Source organism: Apteryx mantelli, chromosome 4, assembly GCF_036417845.1.
Source record: "Apteryx mantelli isolate bAptMan1 chromosome 4, bAptMan1.hap1, whole genome shotgun sequence".
Taxonomy (NCBI): Eukaryota; Metazoa; Chordata; class Aves; order Apterygiformes; family Apterygidae; genus Apteryx; species Apteryx mantelli.
In genome coordinates, this window is record NC_089981.1 from 78,782,408 (window position 1) to 78,795,696 (window position 13,289).

General features: G+C 44.9%; 1 protein-coding gene across 3 annotated transcripts; it reads right to left on the reverse strand.

Moving 5' to 3' along the window:
* Positions 1-1,343: 1,343 nt before the first annotated feature.
* Positions 1,344-9,524, reverse strand: CKB (creatine kinase B). Of its 3 annotated transcripts, none has more exons than XM_067295030.1 (8): positions 9,432-9,524; positions 8,394-8,606; positions 7,107-7,261; positions 6,051-6,183; positions 4,977-5,148; positions 3,262-3,385; positions 2,313-2,502; positions 1,344-1,709 (listed from the first exon to the last, which is right to left on the reverse strand). In XM_067295030.1, exons 2-8 carry the CDS (start codon positions 8,584-8,586, stop codon positions 1,531-1,533), a joined length of 1,146 nt encoding a protein of 381 aa, XP_067151131.1. In that variant the 5' UTR covers positions 8,587-8,606; positions 9,432-9,524; the 3' UTR covers positions 1,344-1,530. The 3 variants fall into 3 exon arrangements, with proteins under 3 accessions (XP_067151131.1, XP_067151132.1, XP_067151133.1); XM_067295031.1 differs by lacking the exon at positions 8,394-8,606 and adding an exon at positions 7,744-7,931 and having other exon boundaries at positions 9,432-9,523; XM_067295032.1 differs by having other exon boundaries at positions 8,394-8,569; positions 9,432-9,490.
* Positions 9,525-13,289: the final 3,765 nt, after the last annotated feature.

Consider the following 13,289-nt stretch of genomic DNA (forward strand, 5'->3'; position numbering starts at 1 on the left):
CAAACACATGAAGATTACCCAGTGCAGATCAAACCTCTTAGACATGATCTCTTCTCCTCCCCTCACTCAGTTAAATTTTAATCATGTAGAAAGCTATATTAAAAACAAATCACATCTCAGATGTTCACTCAGCCTTTCCTTCACCAAAATTTAATTAGTTCACCCCAACTAGAGTCATCACTTCAGCTAGGTGACAGCATGCAATTGCAGCCTCAGAAATATCACAGTCTCTACAAAAAGAAAGCTTTAGTTATCTATACATGCCTATATAAAGCTGTATGCTGTGAAGCTGCATATCAACCTTTCATCACATTCCCTCTGGAAAATCGGGTTTTAGAAGTGGGTAGAGCTGGTGAGCAGGTGCTATCTGCTACCCAGGCTGTATGAGCTGCAAAAAACTATTGTTACTAAGGGTACTATGCACCTACCTAGCAGCATTTCTGGAAAAACTTTTCTCTTGCAGATTAGTAACATGAAGTTTCCATGCAATGAGTGCATATGTACACTGATCAGTCATTCTGGAGAACAGACCTACTTGATACAACACTGTAAGCTTATCAGAGCTTGCAAGCCTGACCAAGGTTGAGAAGAGATATTTAGTTAAATTGGCTATGCTACTTAATTTTAGGCTCACAGGGAAGTTAGGGGTATTTATAAGAGCATGGGCCACCACAAGACAGCTCAGGAAAGCCACAAAGCTATTTGACATCTATTTGACATGTTTTCTGTAACCAGCTTAGAGTCTACAGCTCTTCATGTGAGCCTGTTTCAGCTCAGCCAGAGAAGAGTCTTTGTTTCAGTCTGAGGTTCACCTCACTCTTTACCCTAAAAGGCAGCTTGGTTGTTTACACCAACGCTCTGATGTCTCCAGAGATTAAAGGACACAATCCTTTCCCCTCTTACTAGCATTAAGGGCTGAAGTCTGACCTCAGAGCATTGCCTTACAGCCCAAGGAGGAACAGCAGCCCTTTGTACCCAGATCTGTCTCCCCTCCCCTCCCTCCCAAAAGAGTCAGTCTGGCTTGCCATAGGCAGGGTAATGACAGTTTACAGTTGCCATGAGCAGATATACAAGTCAAAGCCTTAAAGGTAGGGCAGGTTTACAGTGACTCATGTTTAGCACTAGTTCTCAGGTATGAGTTTACAGCAACTACAATCAAGTCAAGAATGTGGTTACTGCAGCGTCAAGTCAACTTCTAACTCAAAGGAACAGACTGCAGCAGTGCAGCCAGGAAGATGTGCTAGCATGTAAAGCCAGCCAACCTAGTATAATTAAGAAAACCAAGTCACTTAAACCTACTCTGCTACTCTAAACAAAGCCATTCAGTTAACACATCTAAGACATGTCAGGCCAAAACAATAGTTTATTTCATTTTCAGCAACATCTCAGCCATCAAAAAAATAAACTCTAACACAGATGGATGGAAGACTTTTCTACAGTGTAACTAAGTGGGCTCTGACCCCAGGGTTTGAATTGGAGTGACGTTTTATTATTCATCCAATAAGTTAGGAAGCATGAGAATAAAGTGCTTTATTTCTGAGCTGGTATGAGGTCATCAATGGACTGGCCTTTTTCAAGGCGTTTTTCCATTTCAATGAGCAGCTTCACACCATCCACCACCATCTGCACCAGCTCCACCTCAGAGAAGCCAAGACGATCAGCATTGGAGACATCAAACACCCCTCCAACAGCAGCTGTGTCAACACCACCTGATGCAAGAGATTAAGTTTAGTTAGCACACTGACCACTGCTAGAGTAGTTAAGTCTACCTTTCTTCCCTCACTGGCTTGAGAGGTGGGAACACAACAAGACAATTCTTGCAGAGGCAAGTCACCTCCTCCTAGTATGAGGAAGAAAGTCAAGCTGCACATGACCACCTGTATGAGCCACTTTGAGCCTGCCATTGTGCCAGCTCTTTATTCCTTTAACCCATGAACAATCTAGCCTGTGGTCAGAAGTACCTGCTGTAGCTATTCCCTAGCCAGAAGTTAAATCAGGATTCACATCTCTGCTTACAACAGGAACAGCTGCCACCAGTTCCACCTAATCTGATGCTCAGAATATTACAGAGAAGGATGCACCTAGAAGTGGTCAGAAGCTGGGTACAATGAGGTACAAGCAGAGCACCAGCATGTCCTCAGTCCCTCAAGCTATGTTTTTAAAGCTTGATTCTCCCACGTGACTTACAAGAATCCATTCTGAACATGGACAGGAACTGCCCGTGTAACCCAGGACATGGCTTTGGTTGTAGTCAGGCTCTCCCTGGTGTTCTGGGGCAGCCTGACTAGAACATCACTGTATCACCACCTCACCTGTGCCTCGTTTCTGCAGCCGAAGCCTCTTGAGGATTTCTCCGAACTTCTCATGTTTCCCAAGATTCGGCAGCTTGATGTGCACACCAGCACGAAGCCCTGTTCCAAGGTTGGATGGGCAGGTCAGGATGTAGCCCAAGTGTGGATTCCACATGAACTCATAGTTTTTGGACTTGAAGAGAGTTTCTATCTATAAATAGAGAGAATAGATGTTTAGAGATTGTTCTCTGCCTGAAGGATGTAGGTCATCCATTAATGCTCATTTACAGCTTCAGTTACATAGCAACAGCCACAACAGTTTGAGCAGCTATTTAAGTCAGTCACGTAAGCCCCCTCCATTTGGAAAAAACTATCACCAGCAAGGGGCCTTTAAGGCCTTGATCTTGCTCCCAATGGTGAGACAGCCCAAGCATAGGATACAGTACAAAATCTGAAGTCACTATCTACTAGGAGGCTTGATTTAGTATATGTCAAAATAGCACATCTGTTAGGATTAGAGAAGGGGCTGGTAAGGCTCAAGTTCATATCAAGAGCAAGAGCCGAGAAAAACATTCAGCCTAGAAACTCCAATCCAGCTCTGCCCATCCATATTCAAGCAATTTCTCCTCCCACCCAGAGTCCAGATGCTGTGATTTATAGAACCACGCTGAGATTCTTTAAGTACAGTTTAGGCACTTGGATAAGGGTGCCACATTATACAATTTATTCTAGACTTCATAGCTATAATGCTTTGCCATTATGGGCATTTCAGAGCCTTCACAGCTCTGGAGTTCATCAAGATGTTCCCAGAAATCCAAACTATGAAGAAGCACCATGTAGAACTCAGAAGTGGCTCCAGCAGTACAGGATGTCTGGCATGCTCCCAGCTTGGAAGAGTCTGCATTGCCAGCTTTGACTGGACCATGCACCATTTAAACCTGCAGCTCAGGCAATATCAAACAGCATTTACCTGTGTTAGCCCAGTACAGAAGCGAGTAAATACTTCCTTCATGTTGCCACCTTTCTGCATGGAAATAACTCTAAGGTGATCCTCCTCATTAATCCAAACAAGGAAGGTCTTGTTATCATTGTGCCTAGGAGACAAGCCAAACAACTTATTGACCCACTTGACATTTTCAGGATATATAGTAGCACCAAATTACTCATCACTGTAGCTTTTATTTTTGAGAGGCTCACTTGGTTGATTCTTAGATTAAATTCATATTACTTCCATCATCCATGAAAGCCCTAATAGAGTTAAACTAGCAGTCTTTCCCCTGTTCTTTTCAAGAGGAAGGTGAAAGTGGCATGTATCTAGACAGCTCAGAAAAAGTAATAACATGACTTTGGCCAATCTTAAGGTATCAAAACCTAAAATTCAGTCATTCCTCTAGCTCATTTGTGGCATGAGTTTACATATTTAAGAGATTTGTTCTTTTCAGAGTTTGCAGAAGGGAGATCAATACAGACATCGAGGCAGCAACTGTACACAGTGAGGTTTGTAATGACACCATGTCAGCAGTGTATTACCAAGGCTTTTACCAGAAGTTTATCAAGTTCTGTTAAGCTGCACTTATTCTTCATATCAGGTAAAGAGTTCTGTTATAAAGAAGAATTTTAACTACTAATTTTAAATCAAGAGCTCTTAAGAGATGCCACAAGAACTTCTGAACACCAGTGGCCCCTCAGTCCTAGCTTGTAGTTGGCAATAGGTACTAAAGTCAGTATTTATCACACTGATGATTTCTCAGCTTGATTGCGATCAAGAATTAACCAGTACCTGAGAAAAGATATATATATATTTATGCAGACTACATAGAGACTTTACACTTCAACCTTGTAGATTAGTCATGCTCAGATGACAGCACTATCTAGTGTTGGCAATCTGCAGGTAGATGATGCAATCTTAAAGGTGACCTACAGAAACAAAGCATGCTTCTTCTGGGTTGTCCTGAAGCAGCTGCAGTAATAAGCTTGGAGTATTCTAGTTGACAAAAAACCCTAGCCCTTAGCTTAGAAGGAAGCAAGTCAATTATGCCGCAGAAGCTCCTGAGATGCAGAGTTTTATGTAGGTGACCTACATCTGACAAATAGAATCCTTCCATTCTGCATCTGTGCATCAGCCAACTTATGCCAGAGTCTCTAGAGTGGAAAATCTTGTCACTTGTACAGATAAAGCCATACAGGTCCAGCATCAGAAGCTACAGGTTGAGTTTTAGCAGGTAGAGGCAATAACACTAAGAGCAATTCCATCTCCAGTATCAAGTCTGCAGCTAAGTCAATGCTCTTGTTTGTTACCATGAGAGACTCTTAAACTCCTAGAATAACAGCTGAATGTAGTGGCACATTTCCTTTACAAGAAGGTGATCTACCTTCATAAGCAGTTTTAGTTATTGTCTGGTGCTTCACAAAACTGTGCAGGACAGATAGGCATTGGCTATAGCCAGGCTAGCTTATTCTTATTATGCACCATGGTGGGCTGGTAGCACTCATCCAAATTCTGGTTCAGATGCAAGTTCCCCAAAGGGATACCACACAGAAGCTTCCCATCAGATTCAGTAATATGAGTTCAGAAACTGCCATTTTGCTTTGATACAACTCACTGCAACCAATGCTACAACCAGTATTTTAAGATATTTTTCCAAGTATTTAATATAACATCTCCTCCCTTCCAGAAATACTCACCAGATACCCCTGGCATCAGGCCAGTCTCGTGCCATCCCAGATGCCAACAGAAGAGGAGAAACTGGCTTGTCAAACAAGAAGTGATCATCAATCAGCTGTTGCTGCTCTGCATCAGTCATGTTCCTCAGAGCATAGTACTTCCCCTTGAGATCACCTTCCAGACTACCCAGAGCTGAAAGAGAGTGTCACTTTTAGGATGGGACCAAAGATGCTAGACATCCTCAGCACTTTAGAGACCACACACAAAGTATGGCAATATCTGATCTGCTGGTTTGGGTTCCTCCCTTGCTTTCATCTGTAATCGCAATGCCTCTGTAACATTACAGAACTTAAAGCAGTATCAGATGATTTGTCTGTACCTTCCAGGCTTGTACAAGTAGCCTTTGTTCCCTTACATACAGTTTAGGATCATTACTGCTGCTTAACTGTAGAACTGCAGTGCTTCCAAGGAGAATCAGGGTCATGAACATAAACTGCATTATTCTAGTCAAGGACTGGTACCCTGCCCTTGAGAGGTTTTGGAATGACCACACTGCCAGCCTCTCAGACTGGATCTTGGGTGTATCCTTTCCTCTCACTTAAAGGAGACAAAAAAGAAAAACTGCAGTTGAGGAGTTCCACTGAGAACTAGAGCTTGCTCCAGTCAACTGCACATTCAGCAGAGCAAGGCTACACCTCTGAGCAAGCTGAATGTTAATGAAAGTCAATTAAAAGCGGCCACAAAATACTGTAGCCATGACTCAAGTCCTGACATTGCTACATACCTGTTACCTTTCAGGTTTGAGCCATGATGAACCAACTCCTTTCCCCACACGCACATAGAAAAAAAACTTTCAAGATCAGTGAATGTCAAATTAACACAGTCCAGCTTCCTTCTGACATGTCCTCTTTTTCCTCAGCTACAAACTACAATGCTGATGTAGTTATAGTTCAAACTGCCCTTTTCAGGGAAGGCTCCATGTTCAGACTGGAGTCTTGAAGACTTCTGCTTACTGCCTCCATTCTCAAACTGCCAAGAACATCTCTTGCCCAGAAGATAAGTAGCTTTCCCAATACACCCAGTTTTCACTTTACCTTCAACAGAGAGTTTTTCAATAGCCCGTCTCTCTCCTCGACTACAGTGAGGGGGAAGACAGAATCCACGGATGCTCCTACCAGTTCTGACACGGGAACTTAGCACGTAATTAGGATCCAGATCATCACCACCCTACAAAGTTAGGAAACCAGTGAGTACAACCTTGTTGCCAAAATACCTACCCTAAATACAAGTAGCTCCCACGCATTTCAACATGCACCTTAAACTTCAGATATTGACTACCTGGCCTGTAAGCTGATGTTCAAGACCATTCTCCTCAGCATTAGCTCAAATATGCATCCAATGTAACCTTTGTTTTGGGTCTCAGACTAGGGCTACTAAACATGTGCTAGAAGTCAGGATTACCAGTAGAAAACCAGTTGTAGGTCTGTTTCAGACCAGCATCCAGGGTTTTGCTCCCCCTTCAGATCTGGGATCCAGAGGTATAACATAAGGCAAACCCTTGTTGTTTGGGTAGGTGTTTGCTCTTGCAAGTGAGAATTATTCACAATTGCCATTCAGAGTGTTTCAATATTCAAGATGACCCATGGCTAGCCAACTATGATGGTACTAGGAATTCCTAGAGTCTACAGTAACATTTGAAATCCATAAGAGTGCGTAGAAAGCCTTACTCCTAGCCATAACAAAGGCTATTCTACAGTATGACATCACCAGGAGAGTTTGGGTTTTTTGTTTGTTTTTAAAGATCCAAGACCAGATGGTAAAAAGCATTAAGACTTATGACAGTCCTTAGACAGTGTTGTTTAAGCTTGAGCACAGCAGCTCATAGTTGATGAAAATACGCATTCAACATGTTTGGCATGGCTACATTACAGGAGCACATGAAGTAAGCTCCTGTTACCTGCCAGCTGCATGGCTCTACCCAGCCACATAGGCAGGCTCTTAAATTGCAGATTACAATGGACAAACTGCTTGTTAGTCTGTGCAGGGTGAAACTGGAAGGACAGAACATGAGCAATCAGTTCATGCAACTGCCAGCATCTGTGCCCAGACCTCAGACCACTAGGCATCAATAATTGATTAAAAATTTATACCTGCAGGTTATCAGCATTCAAGTCAGTCTTGTGCTCATCAGTTGGTTTGTAGCCACCATGCCTGTCTTCAATAACTGGATCAAAGAGTTCCTTAAACACATCATAGGATTCTTCATCACCAGCTACGCATCCTACTGTCATTATGAAGGGATGGCCTGGAGTGGTAATAAAGTCAGAAGAGCTAAGTTTGGGTGACGTTTGGCTGTGCTCCAGAGCAGCACTAACCAGGCAAGTTCTTTAGTAGTAGGTCTAACCACTTAAAAATGCATTCTTACATAAAAGAACCAGTTGGAGAGACCCTACATTTTACATTTCATCCAGTTAGTCAAATTAGTGCTATGGAAACTCATAGCTTTTGCCATTAAACCATGCTCATTTGTTAAGTTTGGTTTATGACAATTTTGCCCAGCACTTCCAATTTTACTAATTTAGACCACTACGTAGAACTTTATGCCCAAACAGTTACGCTTTGCTGTAAGCAAGCATGTTTTTGTTGTTGTTCATACTGCCATAGACAGAGCTGCACTTCTGTAGTCTGCTCATAAACGCCACCTCCACAAACTTAGTTTAAGTCGCCATATTCAAAAGCACCAGTTATTTCAGCTGGTTCACACAGAATGTTCTCAATGCATTTTACCAGGATTATCAACCCCAGTCTGAATGACATCATCCAGGGTGAAGCCACTGGGTGTGACTCTGTCTCTCAGTTTCTTGTATAAATCCAGGGTTAGAACTTTGGCCATGTGGTTGTTGTGGCTGCTCAGGTCCGGGTACTCCTCATCAGGAGGCAGTCTCTGATTATTTAGTTGGGCCATTTTGATTTTGCTAGAGTAAAAATAAATACTGTAATGTTAACATGTAAACACATCTGCTCCCCCTTTTTTCAAAGAAGTGCCACAGAGCATCACATAACCAGTTTGGAACAGGAAGAGCTCAGAACAGCTAGGTAAGCCCACATAACATCAGGGCTTTTTTTCCCCCCCGCTCTAGTTGCATTATAATTAGAGCACACTTGGTTTGATTTTTTTTTTCCCCAGATTGGAAGTATTTAGCAGAGCAGTTACATAATTGAAGTGTCTGAGAGTTGATACGTCAGATCATAGCAAGGAACATGGCTTGATAGAATAAGGCTTCTTTTAACACAGCCATGCATTTAGAGCTGTCTCTCAATGCTTTACGAGATTTGCCTCTCAGCAGCTCAAGAGCCTTGGGTGCTGTTGTCAAGAAGCACTTCCAGTAACGAGGGAGAACAGATCGTTATGCAGATCTAACGGTTCCGGCCGTTACCTGGGTTGTCAACCCCAGTTTGGATGACATCATCCAGCGTAAATCCACTGGAAGTCTGTTTATCCCTCAACTTCTTGTACAGGTCCAGGGTCAGCACCTTGGCCATGTGATTGTTGTGAACGCTCAGGTCTGGGTACTCGTCCTCAGTGGAGTACTTCATCTTCAGGAGGTTGTGGCTGTTTGAGAATGGCATGTCTGACCCTACCGCAGACACTAGGGGAGAGAGAGGGGACGCCTATCACCCCGGGTGCGCGACAGCCCTCCCTGGGGGCAGAGCCGCGCGCAGAGGCAAGGTCACCTTGGCTTTTGTTCCACCGGTGCCTTTTACACGCCTTGTTGCTACAACACCTTCCCCGGGAGGAAGGAGAAGGAAAAAATAAAGATTAAAAAAAAAAAAAAAAGAGTTTGCCACCTTCACGAGCCTTGCCCCGTTCCTCAAGCAGCCCAGCCGCGAGGGCAGGGCCTCTTCCCCCCCTCCCCTCGGGGCACCGCCGAGCGCGCAGCGCCCGCCGAAGGGACGCGCCCAAGGTCGCGCGGCGCCGCCGCGGCAGCGCCGAGCACCGGGCACCGAGCAGCGGCCGGGCCGGGCGGCAGGTGCGCGGCGCGATGCCCCGCGATGCCCGGCCGCCGCCGCCGCGCCCTGCCCGCCCCCGGGGCGGCTTCTCCCTGCTCGGGGTTGGGGTGAAGCCTCCAGCAAGCCCTTATGCAACAGACGCCTCCCTGGGCGGGGGGGACCGGGCTGGGGTGAGCGTATGTAACTACCCTGCTAAATACCGGGTTAAGCTGGATTTAGAGCGGGAGGCGCCGGGGCAGCCCCCGCGGAGCCTCTGCCTCTTCCCTGGTTACGTGCCGGCGCCGCGGCCCCGCGCTTGCCCCCCGCGCCTCGCCCGCAGCCTCCCCCCGCCACGCCTTCGCGGGCGGGCCGGCTCCCACCCGAGCGACGCGGAGAAAAAAAAAAAGAAAAAATTATATAATTGGAAAAAAAAAAAAAAAAGGCTGGAGGACAGGACCGCGCGGCGCGGCTCCCCCAGGACTTACCGAGGGCTCCGCAGCCAAGACAAGGACCTGCGCGCCTGCTCCCGTACCCCACCGCTGCCACCGCCGCCCTAGCCGGAGTGGAGCCCAGCGCTACCGCCGCGCCTCTTTTATATAGAGCGGGACCCGCCGCCCCATTGGCCGCTATTTATAGCCCATTCATTCCATTGGGCGAGGCGCGCGGGGGGGCGGGGCGAGTGCCCCGGCGCGGGCCGGGCCGGGCCGCGCTTTGCCGCCATTTTGCTTGGCCCGGTGGAGGCCGGAGGTGTTGGGTGGGTGGGCGCCGGGGGCCGGCGGGGCCCGCCCGCCGCTGCCGAGGGGTGCGGGCTGCCCTGCGGATTCACCGCGCATGGAGACGTGGAGAAAAACCCATCACTGCGTTGCATCAGCATCAGTTTTCCACAGACCACAGTGCCGGTAGACAAACTGACACCAGCACGCGGTGCTTCTTGCCTTTCGGGCGCTCGGCCTTGATCGAGGACTCAATAATGAGTGTGATAACCCGCTGTCGTAACAATAACGGCTTCGTAGTGTCGGCCAGCATGACCTGAGTCATGCGAGTGATTTAACTGCCTCTGCGTTCACCTGATAAAGGCTATTGGTGGTGGTTGTAAATCTATGGCTCAGCCTCCGGCACCTGAAAGTAGTGGGTTCACTTTACAGTTTAATTTGAAGGATCTACTGCTTAGTTCTGTGCTTAGCCTCCAGCGCCTCAAAAGCAGGGGGTTCGTTTTACAGTTTAATTTGAAAGAAAGTATGTTTATTGTGTAAAGCACAGCAAGCCTCCTACTCTGTAATGTGCAAAAAAAAAATTAAGTTGCATTGGAGAGTGGCTTATTTCCTGTCGAAGACAGAAGCAGAAAGGCTGGGGTTTGATCCATTTAAAATTCACCTTAAATTCATGAAAATAGTGCTGTGAGCTTCCATTGGTGTATTTGCAGGAATGAGAAGGATTTGCTCCAAAGTTAGAGAACCTGAGAATTCCACGGTTTGCAAGAATAAGTAAATAAATAGATAAAAAGAATGACTCTCTTGACCTTACTTTCACCTTTATACCTCTTCATAATCTTTCTCTTAAGTGTATCTGTCACAGCAGAATACATGTTTATCCTCCTGTCCAGTTAGGTAGTACATTTATCCATATGAATTCAGATCTAAGTCACAGAGCTGTTTTGTTCAACATGAGTTGTGAGTGCCCAGAGACATCAATAGAAATTATTTCCCCACCACAATTCTTTCAGCACCACAACCAGTACCCTTATTCAGAAGACAAGTGTAAGCAGTTTACAGAACTGTTTAGGGTAAAGAAAAATATAGGAAATCATTACAAAATAAAAATATAGCCTGCTTCAAATAAAAATGCATTGTGTTTGGCTGCCATCCAAATTTCCAGGTTATACCAGGTCTGATATATAGAGATGCTGAATATACAGACCTCTAGAAGTCAAGGGCTTGGCATTTGTGCAAGTCTGATCTCTTATCTCCTGGATCAGAGAACAAATCCTTTCAGTGTCTCCTCTGCCTTCTTAACCTCACAAAATCTTCCCCAACCTTTTAGCAGTCATGTATATTCACATAATGCTCATACTTCAATATAGCGCAAGTTGCAAATAATGCCATTGCTATGCAAGTATGAAATGAATGTAAGTGTAAAATCAGACCCACTTGTCAGTTATTATTCTTAATTTAGAAGAATATAAATAATACTAAGAAGGTACTCTTACGAGTACAGTTTTGTGGTGTATTTCTTTGCAAACAGCATGCTTGGCTTACCAGAGAAGGTACTGAAGGCTCCTTCTGTCTTATTCCAAAATCTATCACCACACACAGAGAAGCCATCAACTGTTCTTTACTATAACTGTTCTGTAGATTCATGGAGTCAAGCTCACCTCAAGAATCAAATTTCCAGGGATCCATTTCTATTTATTGGATATGCTCTTTTCCTCCCAGTCTTCCAGAACAAGGAACACCAGTCACTGTAGTTATTATAAGCTGGTAGTGCTCTCAATGTGCCATTCATTATGGCACTTCTGATGTACACATGCACATCTCTTTCTCACAAGACTGCTGTCTGAAAAAGAAAGGCACATGAAAAGAGGGTCATGGCGTGAACATAATCAAAATATATCCAATTTACATGTTTAATAAACACTGCGTCCTCTATCCCCTTTTTCTCACCATTATTTGACAAATTTCTAATATGCAGTACGGCAGAAGTGGCTATTACCTGACTGGGTTTTATTCAGACAACATTTTAAGATTTGCTGAAAGCCGTGTGTAAATTGGATCCTGCCTTTGTTACAGTGTCCCATCCCAGCTTCCCTAGTGACTTAATTATAGATGCTGTGCTGTGTGTCAACAGATTCTGATCAACCATTTTATCTAGCTCATCTGCCGAGCGAATACTTTGTTCGGATAAGCCTGTATTGCCTGTTAGACTATGATAAAGGCACCAATAAGTGCCTTCTACTCCAGGACTATGTCTTAGTGCATACTGACTTATCCACTACATTGCAGGTTTGCAGCTCAAGGTGGAAAAGTGGGGTGACTACTCCAGAGATCTCTGTACTGAGCTTTAACAATGAAGAATTAAGGGACGTTAATCATATGCCGTGCAGCTAACTTCCTAAGAGGCTTAATTATAAATGTTGTGCAGCGTACAACTGCAAGAGAAGATGGGTGTTAGCTAGTGAATGCATCTTCTGAAATTACTCAGGTGAACGTGCAGTGAACCTGAAGAACTAGGGGACAAACATTTTCTTGAGAATCCAAAAGAATATCCCAAATTAGGAAATGGCAAGAGAAAGTGGTTCACTATATATAAACTGAATTGCTTCCAGTGCCTAACTGGCAAAAATTGGTTATAAACTGTCACTAAACAGCCCTTGAAAATGAAATGTAATACTTATGCATTGATAGATGAAAGGATTTGGTTATAGCTGCATCTGACGCTCAACTTCCCAAATGGAACTTTTTTTTTCCATTTAAATTAATCGCTTAAGTATATCTGCCTAATTATTATCCTTGGTGTATTTTTTCACACTGGTTGGGCAGCCTGTTGAAAATTACCGGTAATTTCCACAGAGCTGAGTGCCTGCGGAAATTAAGAGTTGTTGGGAGTCTTGATCTTGTATGCAGTCAGGTCCTCAGTGATTTGAACAGCAGTTCATCATGGGAGAGAAAGGGCACAAGAATATAAGCGAAGACAAATACAAGCAATGACACAAAAAAATAACACAGAAAAAAACATGGTAGGTGCAAACATAAAGGCAGAGTGGAGCCATGATTGCCAGTCAGAAAAACAGCTGAGTAGGAGTTTGCCGTTTAAGAAACCCTGAAACTGCATACATTATGTTTAGATTAGATAGATGAAGGAGAGTTTCATAACTAAATAACAAAGACTGCTGCAGTTATGATAGGGGCAGGTATAGCTGGTCAAGAGCGTAACAAAAGACACGCAGGTTCCTGCTCTCGCTGGAGGTCAAGGGCCAGACGTCCCTTGCCTCCACGTGGAACCGCGTTCACGCAAACCTCACCAGTTGCCACCTAGGCAGCTGTTGGGTAAGGACACAATTACTGTGGTTTTGACACCTGAAAGAATGACTCTTCCCCCATTATAAATCATTAAGTGAATTCAGTAACCATACAGAGACTTATCTGATGGCGGTGAGAACGCTACCCGTAGGCCCGAGGTGATTCACCCGCTGTCTGCCGTGCCCGCACCCCCCCTTGCCCGGTGGCGACGCTCTCCTCCTTGCCGGCTGCCGGCGTCCCCCACGCCGCCGGGGCACCCGCGGCTCCCCACATCACCTCAATCCCCAGCACGAGGCATAAGGAGGTGTTAATACCACCTTATTTGGG